Below are 14,476 nucleotides of genomic sequence, written 5' to 3'. Positions count from 1 at the left end.
TTTCGGGTTGTGTCCAACTTGTTTTGGGAAAAGAACATTGTGCCATGATATCATTCCTCTCGTATTATTTTGAGACATCTGTGATTTTCATTGTTGCGTTTCTTTCTTTTTTTTCTGTAAAATGTTTGTAAATAATTTGACCGTGGTCTTATAGACACAACTTTCGAACAAACGTTCAGGGATACATTTGGGGGATTTTGTTCAATTGCTCTGAAGAACCTCATGTCAGGACAAGCTTTGGTTTTCAGTTTATGTTCCCCACTTACCCTTTTACTGTTAATGACAGAGTAGAATATGCATTGCCTGCATGGGTCCTTATTGAATGAGCTCCAGAAGATCACATCCAACAACAGAGATCACTGCTTAATTGTCTTTTTTGGCAGAACTACTGTTTTTACGATGTTTCCATATCAACAATTGTGCTGAATTGCTGGGATTATTTTATTTTAGCACTGGGTGAATTAGCTATGTTTATTAAAGCTCAAATGTGGATTTTTAAGTGAGCAATATGTCCCATCTTGAAGTTTTAAACTTGAAGGAATGAAATCTGGAGATTTTGGGGAAATTGGTATGTTCAATACAATTGGTTGACAAATGAGTGGTTTGTTTCTTATTTCAGTTCAACCAGAAGTGATAATTATGTTTATCTACAGTTAAGCCACATCACCCTCAAAGGTGTTAATGAGGTTGCTTGCTAACACACCTTACTTGTACTTCATGATTCAGGTCAGCAGATGTCGCACAAGTGCTCTTAAATACTGTAAACCACCATCCTTTAGCCAAGTCATGTGCTGTTAGATAAGCAAGAATATGGTTTGCTTGCTTGCTGCACAGTAGCAGTTAACACTAGTGATTCTGCTCTGCTGAAGGAGGCTGACCGGGTCCATACATGGCTGAAGATATCAGTGAGGCAGAGGATACTCTTATTTATGGTTTAACAGGCTTGAATACTATGGGAAGAATCCTACTTGAAAATGGCAAGCAAGAAGCAGCAGGTACAGTATATAACGCTACTACCAGTATTTCTGTAGCTATCTTGTTCCATTATCTAGCTAACTCACATGTAACCTAAGCAAAATGTTAAAGTGAGCCAAGAGCAGCGGACTAGAAATAGCTATAAATGTTGACAGTGGTATCTGTAAGCACTAGAGTGAATTTTCCTACCATAATTGTTTTTTTAAAATCCCCCTGAAATCATCTGATACATTACGTGTAGCCTACAGGGCATGTTCTTTAAGTAGGAAAGTGTGTTAGGGATTAATAATTGAACAATGGGGAACTAAGCCCTGTCATGCATTTGCCAACACTGACATTTGCACAATCGGCTGGCTGTTACTTTGTCATTCCTCAGGTTCCATTGAAGATTTTGTCCCAAATAAAATTACAACATTATTTGGACTAATGACTTGCGCTGCCAACTTCTACAACAGGTGGGTGCATTTTAGAGACGTTCGGCCTACTTTATTTTCTTTTCCTCATTTGTTTTGCTGACATACAGAGGGTTGGGGTCATTTTGGTTCATTTCTGCTGAATCATTTTGTTAACATTTGTTAGTATTGGTGTGAAGAAGAGGATCGATGCTGAAGACCTGTGGAAGAAGTCTTATCAGTGAGTTTGAAGATCAAATATCAAAGAACTGTGTGACTCAAATCTGCAAACAAATGTTATTTTAGATGAAACTGACACCTCTCTTTAACAGACACCTCTCTCTCCCAATATTTCACCAGCCATGCCAAGGTGCAAGAGCAAGTAGAGGAGCTCTTGCAGTTGGAGGTTAGTCTTCCAGTCTGCACAATGGTCCATTGTTATCTGTGGTTGAGGTGTACCCTTGGAAAGACTTGAGACATGAGGGTGTGTGTGTGTGTGTGCGCTTTTGCTCCTAAAGGAGGAATGGGATGCCTTTCTGGACCGCATAGACACTGAGCTGAAGACAAGTGACAAACGGCTCACAGGAGGCCCAACTTCACAGAATCTGAGTGCTGATATACCCCTCACAGATGCCAGGAGTGGAGAGTGAGTCAACATAGATAGATACTGAACAAAAATATAAATGCAACATGCAATAATTTCAAAGGTTTTACTGAATTACAGTTCATATAAGGAAGTCAGTCAATTGAAATAAATTCATTAGGCCCTAATCTATGGATTTCACATGAATGGGAGTACAGATATGCATCTATTGGTCACAGATACCTTTAAAAAGGATTGGGGCATGGATCAGAAAACCAGTCAGTATCTGGTGTGACCACCATTTGCTTCATGCAGAATGACAAATCTCCTTCACACATGCTCAATGGGTGTCTGGTGAGTATGCAGACCATGGAAGAACTGAGACATTTTCAGCTTCCAGGAATTGTGTATAGATCCTTACGACATGGGGCTGTGCATTATACTGAAATATGAGGTGATGGTGGCGGATAAATGGCACGACAATGGGCCTCAGGATCTCGTCACGGTATCTCTGTGTATTCAAATTGCCATCGATAAAATGCAATTGTGTTCATTGTCAGTAGCGTATACCTGCCCATACCATAACCCCACTGCCACCATCGGGCACTCTGTTCCCAATGTGACATCAGCAAACTGCTGGCAAAACACGACACCATACACATGGTCTGCGATTATGAGGTTGGTTAGACGTACTGCCAAATTCTCTAAAACAACATTGGAGGTGGCTTATGGTAGAGAAATTAACATTCAATTCTCTGGCAACAGCTCTGGTGGACATTCCTGCAGTTAGCATGCCAATTGCATGCTCCCTCAAAACATGAGACTATGGTGTTGTGTTGTGAGAAAACTGCACATTTTTAGAGTGGCCTTTTATTGTCCTCAGCACAAGGTGCATCTGTGTAATGATCATGCTGTTTAATACACTTATTGATATGCCACACCTGTCAGGTGGATGGATTATCTTGGCAAAGGAGAAATGCCCACTAACAGGGATGTAAACAAGAAATAAGAGAAATAAGCTTTTTGTGCGTATGACATTTTTGGGGGATATTTTATTGGCTCATGAAGCACGGGAACAACACTTTACATGTTGCGTTTTATATTTTTGTTAAGTGTATTTAAAAAAATATATAAACTCCGAAGAACTAGGAGAAAGTTACAGAGAAAATCGTGTCTGCTATTTAGGCAGAAATTACCCAAACAGACCATCTGTTTTTGTTTTGTGCAGGAATGTGACTCTGGGACTGTACTTTGGGAAAGGGGAGAATCTGCTGCTGGTCCTGATCCGACACTTTGGATGACTACCGTGACGCGAGCACGTGGCTGAGCTTGCGACCCAACAGGTCAGTCAACCTGAGAGGAGCGTATCGCCTATCATCTCTCAGTGCTTCTGACTTCATGTAACATCACCTACCATCTTTCAGTGCCCTTAACTTGTAACGTGTTCTAGCAGCCCAGTGTCAGTGCCCTTAACTTGTAAGGTCCTCTAGCAGCCCAGTGTCAGTGCTCTTAACTTGTAAGGTCCTCTAGCAGCCCAGTGTCAGTGCTCTTATTGTGCTATGTATCTTCAGTAGGGATGGGCGCGAGTACTCAAATATTTTTGAGTACTCGATTCAAGGTTTGTATTCAATTGCTAATAATCAAATACAAGTACTCAATGTACAAATGCAACTATTTAGCCGGTTGAATTGATAAGCACTGACAAATAGTCAATCTCTAAGATGTTTGTTTGTTGAGTATGTAAAATGCAGTGAAAACATTTTACATTTCATTTTCAGTTGTGTATCGGAACAACCAGTAGACCTAATTGGAACAACCGATAGCATAGCACAAACTTATTTTGCATTTCAGACCCATTTTATACGCTAACAAGCGAGTACTTGAGTACATAAAATGATTTGCACAAGAGCACTCGAAACACAGACATTCTTTCAAATGCCCATCCTTCATTTTCAGGGACTTTTAGATTCTCAGTCAGCTCGGGTACTGGTGATCTCCTTTGGCTGTCGGGAAGGTGCTCAGATTTGGCTAGATCAGACGGGCTGCAAGTACGACATGCTGCTTGACCCAGAGAGGAAGGTAAGAGCTGTGCTGCCGCTATCGAGGGTCACTCAGGGTTGATCATGACCTATTGACCTCTGGTAGCTGAATGTAAAGCTTTTATGTACTCAGTGTTATGCCAATGTTTAGACAACTGGATACATATTCTCTGTTTCAGATTTACAAGGCATTTGGCCTGGGATCTTCCTATTCAAATGTGATGAATTTCGACTCCTTGCTTCAATATGCAGAGTATGTTGTGTTAGGCCAAGAGTTTCCTGACATCCCACCACGTTTCCTGGAAGACTTCTATCAGGTATTTAGATATATAATTGAACATATTTAGTCCTACTTAAGATACGGCCTACAGTAGCAATACATTAAACACATAAAATATTTCCTCTTTCGATGAAAGATACAATGCCCAATTATTTTGGGATAGGTTTGTATAATCCATGTCCTCATTCTAACTCAGTTTTTGATATGATTTCAGATGGGCGGGGACTTTGTCCTGGATGAAGGCGGGACAGTGATCCTCTCTCATCCCTGCAAGAATCCAATGGACAGGCCTGAAGTAGCACAGATGGTGGCTACCATCTCATCTGTTGGCTGTCCTACCAGCTTCTAATGTAGTAGTGTCTCACTCCATCTGAGTAGACATGGCACTGACCCCTCAGAGGAAGCGCACCACCTTGGCTTATGTGGATGAAGACACTGATCACACTCATGACCTCATGAAGAGCAGTGTCTGATGGGAACTCACAAGCCAATGACAACCGCCCTTCCTGCTGAGGGATCAGTGCTGTGCTACTGCTATTATTCCTGACTGAATTCTAAGATTGTAGATTCAAATGTTTACTGACATTCTATTTAAATTAATTCAGAACTCAATTATGATTTTTAAGGATAATCATTAACTGAGTAAAAACAATCCAGATCTTGATCATATGAAAAAAATGAGCCTTTTCAAATATTTTATTGCACAATATTTGTACTAGAACTACGCTGTTCTTGGATTTACACTAACTGTGAGAAAGTACAGTAGCAAATGGTATACTTTTAATCATGATACCTTTAATAAATATATTGATAATAAAAACAATTGTGTGAGTCTTCGATCCAAAGTATTCAGCCAAAGAGACTGGCTTAGCTTACTGTGAGTAATGAGTTCCGGATGTTTCTTTTTTCAGTGTGGACTAATATGAGCACCATCTGTCTAACTTGTGTACAGTATATTGTGAACAGTATGTTAAATGTGTTGTGGATTATTATTCAATAGCACCATCAGCTAGTAAACTAACATTTTCTTTGTAGATCAGCGACATCCCCTATTGCTTTTTAAACAAACAAACAAAAAGATTTGACATGAAATATATAAGAAGATGCATAACTACTCATGATAGACTATCCACTCAGAAAGTTGTCGTCAAGCTTGGCTGGATTTGTTTTTCTGAAATTTCTGATACTTTTTGAAGAAAAAGGATCAGGCATCAAACTCACAGAGGTAATACATGTTCCTGTCACAATAGTTGTCCCACCAGTCCCCATCATCTGACGCCATGGCCACGCAGTTCTCCCGCTTGCCTCCGTCTGGCTGGCTGGAGAGGAAGTGCTTGCGCCACTGGAAGTAGGTGACTCGTGTGTTGTCCTCAAACAGGTAGAGTCCCTCAGAGCGCAGGTCATTAATGCCCAGCCACACAGGCCAGTTCCCCGGCTGGAAGAAAGCCTTGACGTACTCTGCCAGGGCTTCCTGCTCCTTCCTGTCCTGAGGCATGGCCATCCTGCCGCCCCGCTCCATGCACTTCTGAGCTGCACCTGGGTACGTCTCATATGTGCGGTAGATCAGATAGCACTTATACCCCACCCGCCGGCCCTTCTGACATCCTAGGAAGTGGAGGAAACATTTCACCTTTCCTTTTTCATGATTTGGTACTTGTTTTTCAGTATTCCATTATAAAACATTTGAACTAAACAGAGGAAAAGGGAGGTACACGAAGACATACCCTCCAAGCGGCCAATCTCTTTGCGGTTCTCCTTGGTGAGGAGGGATATCTGTTGCATGGTGTCCTGTACCTCCCCGAGGGTGCCGTCCAGCTGGGACACTCTGTCCACCAGCTGGGTCACCTTCACGTCCAGTGTATAGTGGCCCACATTCAGCCTGTGGATGGCCTGATCCATCGCTGACAGCCTGGACACTGTGCAAGAGAAGAACTCGCAAGATGTTAATGTCTGACAACTCAGCAATAATTTGTACAGTGTGTAGCATATACTTTTGATGAGTTTGTGCCAGACGTACAAATATAGTTGTATGTGTTGTCAAAGTCTGAGACAGGACTGGTTGGCTCTGGCTCCTCCGGTACATCTCCTCTTGCCTGTTTCCCCTGAGTCTCTGGGATCTGAAGGAAACAGTTCAGAGTAAACCGTGGAACCGATACTCCTGCTCCTTTGATGATTGTCTTTATAATGGTGAGGCTGTTATACTTATTCCACAAAAAGACACGAGTTAAAAATACATAAAACTAGTCTAGGGGTTTCTATGTAATTATGGCAATATCATGAAGATGTTACAGTACTCTATTTGTGTTTATGTGCAGGGTGCTGCTGTACCTCAACTGATTTGACGTCTTAGCTCAAAATTTGCAAGCGAGTACTCACCTCAGTTGGTGCTGCATCGACAGGATCTCCAACTTTGCTGTCGCCGTCCGGAGCACTCAAGCTGAGTGAACACATACACAAGACGGTGACTAGGATGGCTGCTATTCCCATTTTCCTCTGTAATAACGTTGTTTTTCCTCAGTATCCCTCCTCTGTCCTGCCCTCTCTTTTTCAATCTCACTCCCTCCACACTCTGTCGTTCTGACTTGTCCTGAGCGCACCACCCCAACAACAGGAAATCTCTTTGTTTTTCCTATCACCTCCCACTTCCACGCTTTGTATTAAGTGTACTTTTACAGAGAAGGACCTTTGGTGGCACACATGTTCCTACAGTCCACATTTAATGGTCTTATTAGGGCTAACCTGCAAGGCTTTGCCAATGGAAATAAATCATAGAGGCAGGGTTGTGGTGATTAAATTGCAGGGAAAATGAGTCAATGTATCCCTATGCTGAAGCGATGGCAGACATTAGGAACGCCAGTTAAAATGTCACACAAATCAGTTTACATTCCACCGACCCCAGGACTTGGATATGAACTAGCTAGGTCTGCTAGCATGTGGCTACAGCCAGACACTGAAAGGGCTGGGTGTGTGGCTTAACTGAAATGTTCAGATTGCTGTGAGAGAATAACTCGGCAGAATACAAAAATAGGATTTGCGGTATCCTCCGTATGAATGGCTTTGACAGGAAATACTTCTGATTGGAGGAACTTGACCAATAGAGAAATAAAGTACCTATAGGTCTGATGCTTTGCTGGTTTTACATCTCGATTTCCTCAAGGCAAGGGAAGTTCTGTTTAAATGTTTGCCCTTTGCAATAATTGATAGTTCATTCTCTATTTGTGGATTTAGAGATTTTCTCAACTGAACCCACAAGTTTTCTGCTGCAACATGGTGGACTGATACTGTCACTGTGTCTAAAAATAACTTCATCCCTGAACAATGACCTGGTTCCATTTAATTTATTTGCTTTGAATCTGTGGTTTTCAAAATGCATGAGTGCAATATAGCATATTATGATACAATGAATATAGTTTACATACAAAATTCAGTAAAATAGTACTCTCTAGTATTGTAAAATGGTTGTAGATCTACATTGCAAGTGGTATAAATCACTTATCATGCTGGCTTACCTAAACATACCAATTTGAGTGCTTCTCATTAGTGTAAACTACTGTAATGCTTAGCACTAATACAAGGTCTGAGTAATAAAGGTAGAGAAACAGTTGGAAGGTGGGGGTTCTGGCAGTGGGGAAACAAAAGCACGCATGTAGTGAGATATGCCATAACAAGCCATTTAAGATAAATAGACATGGTCAGTTCAATAGTTGGCTTTCCTTAATACATGTATTAAAATGGTCATCACAATGGTCCTTCTAGTGTTGAGTTGATCCAGTCACTCAAGTTGTGTTGCTTGGAGCTGCTGTTACCAGTTGTCAAGAAAGTCAAATCCAGTCTTCAGGAGGTTACTGCTGGTATTAAACTGGTAGGAGAAAATAGGAAATCTCAATTAGAACTGAGCATACAACTTGAAGTAAATGTACTATGTCACATGTTATTTCAATGTTGTTAGTAGAGTAATTACACTGTTAATATACAGGTAAATGCTGTTGCCAATTTCACTGGATCAAAATATCTTTGACCAGTTTTACCATTTACATTTTAGTCATTCAGCAGATGCTCACAATAGGTTGTTCCAGAAACTCACCTGAGCAAAGGTGGGACTGGTGGCCAGTTGCGACTCAGTCTGAGAAGCAGCCTTTTCCTCTCTATCTCTGGCAGTGTTGCTTGAGCGGGCAGGGGACTTGGTGGGCAGCCCCGGGGATTTGTTGGCTAGCCCTGAAGTGAAGACTTCCTCCACTGTGTTGCTGACTGAGGGGAGGGTGCTCTGAGCGCGCTCCCAGCCAGCCACTGTGGATGACACACTGATAGGTGCAGGGGTAGGGGTCACGCTCATAGGGGTCACACTTATGGCTGTTAGGGGGGGCACACTGATGGGTACAGGGGGAGGAGGCGCAGGTGGCCTGGTGGCTCGCTGCTTGGTTACTCGTGGCGGAGGTGGAGTCTCCTCCGTCTCCTTGGGGGTGGGCTCCTGACGGAGATAAGAGGGCAGTGGCTTCTCCCCCTTCTCCAGGGACTTGATTTGGCTGGGGGTTAGGGAGTGGAAGTCTGCCTGTTCACCTTCCAGCCTGGATCTTTCAGCACTGATCTTCCAGAAGGAGGAGGACTCCTCTTTCCTGCCCAGGCCGAGGCTCTCGCCATTGGACACCTTGCTGCTCTGGGTCACCTTGCTCAGCTGGCTGCTCTGGGTGACTTTGCTTGGCTTGTAATCAGCTGTCGAAGAGGAGATGCCCTGCACAGATTCACCTGTTGTCAGGTTGAAGTCCAACTGGCTCTGTAAAATGAGGGGAGATGATGTGTTGACAGAAAATAAAATGTGTAGTCCTACATCAATTTAAGGGCATCTTGTGAATGATAGAAGAAAAGCCACAGTCATACACACCTTGGTCTCCCAGGAGAATGGGGAAGAGTGCTCATCTTGCCAAGTTATGTCCTGAAATTGAACACAAAAACAGATGTTTTCGTAAAAGTGTGATGATTCGTGATAAACCACTACTCTTCACATGCAGAACCAGTCTGCCAGTCAGATTACTGGATTATAGGGCTGTACTACCTGGCTGTCTGAATATTTTGATAATCCAGCAAATTGAGACCAAAACATAAAATGTCTATTTCCCCAGATTTGTCGAAATCAGACAGCGCATGGTATCGTATAAATAATCATTCACATTGGGAAGGCAAAGACCATGATGGAAATTGCCATCTGATCCAACTCGCTCTCTTGCATTGTGTTGTTGGTGTGACGTTTAGCACCAGCCCAAATATTCGTCGTGGCTAGCTAGCTAGCATGCTACTTCAGCTATTTTAACTAGCTGGAATCATACAAGAAAACGTAGCTAATTCTCTGAAATTAATATATGTGGCTACCAATGCAAATGTGGTGAAAGTCCATACCTCGTCACCAAAATGGACTATTTTCTGTCCTGTCTGAATGAGTAATTTAGGATAACAAATGACTTCTTCTCGGTCAACCCTATGCATAGCATATCGAGAACGAATATGGGGGTCCATCATTCCATTGTCGATGGCGCTGTCTTGTTCATTCGGTGTCATTTTCTCCCAATCGGATCCATGTCTCTCCTTGATGTTCTCCCTTTCTTGCATTATTTTCCTGGCCATGGAGTTGATGGATGAGAAATACTCCAACTTTTTCTGCTCCATCCTATGGACATCGGCCCCTTCCATGGAAGCCGCAGTCATTTTTCTACCAGCTGTACAGTACTCTCCGTGGGCGTTGAAATGGAGCCGTCATTGATGACGTTTGCATGTAAACATTATCATTTCATGGATGTGCAAGCGCCATCTGGCGCCAGAATAAAAAATGCCCTGTGTGCATTTTAGGAGAGGAAGTAGTTTCTTAAAATCATTCATCGCAACAAACAGTGTATCATTTAAAGCTACACTAAAGACAGATTTAGAAACGATGTGGCTGCATTGCAGTTCCGCTATCTCTCTCTGTGGAAATGTTTGTTCTACGGTAGTCCATAAGGAATAATAGCGACATCTAGTGTCCAGTTGAGCTAGTTCTACGGTAGTCCATAAGGAATAATAGCGACATCTAGTGTCCAGTTGGGCTAGTTCTACGGTAGTCCATAAGGAATAATAGCGACATCTAGTGTCCAGTTGGGCTAGTTCTACGGTAGTCCATAAGGAATAATAGCGACATCTAGTGTCCAGTTGGGCTAGTTCGGTAGGAATTAATAACACAATGGAAAAAGTGTAACAGCGCAACATCAAAGGCTGATGATGGACTGTCTAGTATTCATTTTGTTGTGCTCTGAGAATACAAAGAGAGCATAGATGAAAGGTGATTTTTAACCCCATTTCATTTGGCTGTCTTTTGTTCCTCCAGACATTTGCTGTGCTCTAAATTGAAATCTATGTTTTCACGATGACTCATGGAAGGTCATACCACGTGACGTCTTCTTTCGCGTGTTGAGTTTATCATGTGATTCACCTAGTTCCTGTAAGACTACCCGAGGACTTCTGCTGGATGATGTCGGACATAGTGCACTAGAGTCTAGTTTAGAATACTGGATACAAAGCATGGACTCACCGTGCGATTGTAACAAGGCGGCGCCTTGGAAAATCGTTTTAACGTTACTTGTGTCGTTCACAACGGCCCTGGTTACATTTCCCTCGGATACAACGGGCTCTGATGTCAGCCAGTGGTACCAAGACCTCTGCAGGTAAGGCACTGCTCGCTCGAGCACTCATGGCAATAAAGAAGTGCGTATAAAGCTTCTTAGCAAATGGAAGGTGTATTTAGCAACAAACGCAACTTATACAGTGCATTTAGAGTGGTACAATACAATGATACAATGTTTCCATATGTATGTATGTATGTATGTATGTATGTATGTATGTATGTATGTATGTATGTATGTATGTATGTATGTATGTATGTATGTATGTACTGACACGAATGTTTAATAAAATTATATTTGAACTTTGTCTATTGTCAGTGGTGATGGTCCTTCAGCTGGTCGAAATTAGACACATCCACAGGAAATGGTTATTAAACCAACTTCAAAACGCGGGTATATTTATGTGGCAATCAAGATGTTTGCTCACGACCGAATGTAGACGCGCAAGATGTACACGCACGCGATGCATGCATACTAACAGGTGTTTACATTGGTTTGTGCAAGTGCCAGGTGATAAAATATCCACATGAAAATATTGTTTACCCGACTTTTTAGAACGCCAGTAGGCCTACTGAACTTGACATTTCTGTCTCAAATGTCGAGCAGCTGAAGGACAACAGGTAGAGTAAGTTCAAATGTAATTGTACTCAACATTCTATCTTGTAAGGCACATTCCCACGATGTTGCAGTGCATTGTTTGACTGTATCCAAGATCCAATTGGTATTAAAAGTCTGATTTATTAGGCAAGCGTAGTTCCTGGTCCAGTTTTGACAAGGCAGTTTGGATAGAAAGGTGGTGTCTCTAATCAGTTGGCTGATCAGGGTATTATGAGACACTTTTTATGTATTTTGTATTGTGTAGTGATAGTGGTCGTCTAGCCTGGCTATCTTGAAATGAATGCACTAGCGGTGGGCCCCTCTGGATGGGAGCATCTTCTAAATGACTAAATTGTGATGTAAATGTAGTGTTATGTATTTTATTTGTTGTGTTTTGATTTCTGTTTGGACCCCAGGAAGAGTTTTTTTTCCTTCTCCATATTTTGAGGACACAGACAACTAAACAGTAGAATGTGTGCTTTATGTAAGCTTTGAGATTGTGTGAATGTTTACAAATGAATTTTACATGTGATTTAACTTTTTTTTTTTCTCTCCACTTTTGCTCAAGTTACAAATGGGAGGCTATAGACCAGGACAGCAAAGTGAAATACACGCTGAAGCTCTGTGATTCCTCACCTAACACAGGATGTGGAGCCGGTAGTGCTGTCTGTGCCCGCAACCTCACCAGTCAAAAGAATCAGTCTGTGGGTGAGTATATTTAAGGACAGGAGTTTTTCCTGATAAGGTGATCTGGTCAGGACCAACTGGGAACAGGCCCTTGTAGCTCCTTAGAAGGCTCCGGAGTTTTTCCTGGTCTGGTAACTTATGCTGCGGGAAAACTCTTGGCCCTAAGCAAGGCTCTACATTATCTTTATTTATCATTGGTAGCACTGGTGCTCCAAATTGGAACAAGTAAGGCGCACCAGAACAAAATACAATGTTTTTTTACTGCAAATGACTGTCCTATCAATTCTTAATTGTCATCAGTTGTTACCTTGATGATGTAGAACGCATCGCTAGAGATTGAGCAAGACATTAGAATAAAAACATTTAATAATTATTCAAAAGTGCAACAGCAACCATATTTATATAGGTGATTAGAACGCAACCTTTATTGTATTTAAAAGTGCAACTGTAAACTGTTATCCATTACTGCATCCAGCTAATATAACTAATAATCATAAAACTAACAACACAAAACAGTGTAATAATATTAATGTTGTAACAAGGAAACATGCTGACAGAACTTATACCTGGATAATTAAATAAATGTTTAATCTCCTCTCAGAATAACTAATCAACTTGCTTTTAGGGTTTAGAGTAGGGATGTACCAAGGACCCCGGATAGCACTAACCCTCTTCCCGTATAGTGTCCGCAATGGTACCCATAGTGTTTTTGCAGGACACTTTCCACATGTAATCCATAATTTTTCTGGGTTGGTAACATGGGTCTGAATTTCGTAAAAGCCATCTCCTTTTTGGCAATGCAGTAAGCTGTGTTAAATTGAATTTCTATCTCAATTAGCTCTGCCTGTTGACCGGCTTGGGCTGCCACCTGTTTCATGTCAAATACGGCTGCCTGGTAGTGTAGTTCCTCCTGCCAAAATTGGTCGCACTTTAAAGCACTGGCCCAAAGTCTAGTACAGGGCTCTGCCTCTGTCAGGAGAATGTGCCGATGGTTCATTAAGTGAGGTTGGCATCTGATGAGCTGCCCTGCTAACAAGGCAGAATGTTTTTCTGATGGAAAATAGATCACTGTAGGAGGTGCTGCTGTCAGGACACAGTTGGGGTCAGCAGTAGCAACATGAGCGCCTTGTAAGGATGGGCCTTAAAGGCTTCCAGTCAGATGCCAGTCAAGTCATGATGTCCTTTGATTCAGTTTGTTTGTTTCAGTCATCTGTCGGTTTAATGCTGTTCCACGAAGACACAATTTGTGATAAAGGACAACGTTTGCTTAATGATTATATGTTAAGAGTAAGGTCTGGTCAGTCAAACAACTTAAAAGGTAGGCTACCTTTTTTACTGGGAGTTTATCTGATCAGACTGTTCCTCAATGATGACAGAAGCTTGGCTTTTCCTGTAGTATTTGTAATCAATGTCATAAAATCCCCCAAACTGAAAACACAGGAGCCTTATCCTCAGCTTTTGCTGTAAACAGAGGAAGCACTGATATAAAACTAATTGAATCACACAGCTTGGTACTTAGCTTTGCTTCACTTTAGTGCTGATGTTGCGAAGCATTTCAGAGAAGTGGTTTTGCTCGTCAAATATAGGCTAGCTGTTTCAGCTATAAATCTTTGGTGGTTTACATGGACTTACTCATACAAATTTATAAAGCTCAAATGAATCTGTAGGAATGAATGTACATTGTAAGAAGACCATGTCAGAGAACAGGGCTACTGGGCTAGGCTACTCCAAAACATGATGACTATACGTCCCAGCGCGGGGCACTTGGTCATGCCCTTCGCTCAGTGACAAATCCGTGTTAGGTCACTCTCAGGAAGAAACAGTTGGGGTCGTGTGACCTCATGATTAAAGTCTACATGAGATAAATGCCTGCAGCTGGTATGACACCATGGTCTCAACTCGGCGATCTCTCAGTGTGAGAGTAGGACAGGAAGGGGCTCTTTGTGACGGATCTAATGCTGATAACTCCTGTAGCGACTAACCTGTCTTTTGTGTAGGAATAATCAGAGGTTAAAGGTGAACCAGAGCAGCTGCCTGTTCACATGACTGTGACTTCATGCTATTGAACATAGAAGCACTGATAAGCATGGAACAGGCAATCGACCTTGCATAACATGCGTTAAAATCCAACAAAAAAGAACCAGAGAGAAACTGCTTTCCAATAGAATTTTATTTGATATTCTAGGACAAAGTAGAGCCCCTATTTACTCAAATGACAACATGCCACTCAATTCAGTGCTTCCGAGTTCAATGTATCAAACAGTAATTTCAGTTGTAAT

At 41.9% G+C, this 14,476-nt stretch overlaps 4 protein-coding genes across 4 annotated transcripts in view; 2 read left to right on the top strand and 2 right to left on the bottom strand.

The window, feature by feature from the left end:
- The first annotated feature begins 855 nt into the window (after window positions 1–855).
- selenol (selenoprotein L) lies at window positions 856–5,061 on the top strand. The gene is given in 9 exon segments (NM_001193454.1): window positions 856–995; window positions 1,352–1,430; window positions 1,555–1,608; window positions 1,728–1,773; window positions 1,886–2,013; window positions 3,179–3,293; window positions 3,907–4,029; window positions 4,169–4,306; window positions 4,484–5,061. Coding segments are annotated over 9 exon segments (924 nt in total). The 5' UTR covers window positions 856–889; the 3' UTR covers window positions 4,619–5,061.
- On the bottom strand, window positions 4,951–6,881 carry clec11a (C-type lectin domain containing 11A). The gene is made up of 4 exons (XM_014205164.3): window positions 6,646–6,881; window positions 6,287–6,386; window positions 5,994–6,185; window positions 4,951–5,874 (listed from the first exon to the last, which is right to left on the bottom strand). The coding sequence occupies exons 1-4, from the start codon at window positions 6,754–6,756 to the stop codon at window positions 5,474–5,476; spliced, it is 804 nt and encodes a 267-aa protein (XP_014060639.1). The 5' UTR covers window positions 6,757–6,881; the 3' UTR covers window positions 4,951–5,473.
- Window positions 6,882–7,592: 711 nt separating this feature from the next.
- Window positions 7,593–10,022, bottom strand: c06h1orf198 (chromosome 06 C1orf198 homolog). The gene is made up of 4 exons (XM_014205163.3): window positions 9,661–10,022; window positions 9,149–9,199; window positions 8,354–9,040; window positions 7,593–8,128 (listed from the first exon to the last, which is right to left on the bottom strand). The coding sequence occupies exons 1-4, from the start codon at window positions 9,964–9,966 to the stop codon at window positions 8,072–8,074; spliced, it is 1,101 nt and encodes a 366-aa protein (XP_014060638.1). The 5' UTR covers window positions 9,967–10,022; the 3' UTR covers window positions 7,593–8,071.
- Window positions 10,023–10,653: 631 nt separating this feature from the next.
- Window positions 10,654–14,476, top strand: part of igf2r (insulin-like growth factor 2 receptor) — a 34,791-nt gene continuing 30,968 nt past the window's right edge. The window contains exons 1-2 of the mRNA XM_014205162.3: window positions 10,654–10,955; window positions 12,079–12,218. Of these exons, the coding sequence (XP_014060637.3) occupies window positions 10,813–10,955; window positions 12,079–12,218 (283 nt within the window). The 5' untranslated portion in view covers window positions 10,654–10,812. The remainder of the gene's footprint in view (window positions 10,956–12,078; window positions 12,219–14,476) is intronic.

Source organism: Salmo salar, chromosome 06 (assembly GCF_965601325.2).
Source record: "Salmo salar chromosome 06, fSalSal1, whole genome shotgun sequence".
Lineage (NCBI taxonomy): Eukaryota > Metazoa > Chordata > Actinopteri > Salmoniformes > Salmonidae > Salmo > Salmo salar.
The sequence above is the reverse complement of the archived record's forward strand: the minus strand, read 5'-3'. Positions and strand labels throughout refer to the sequence as shown.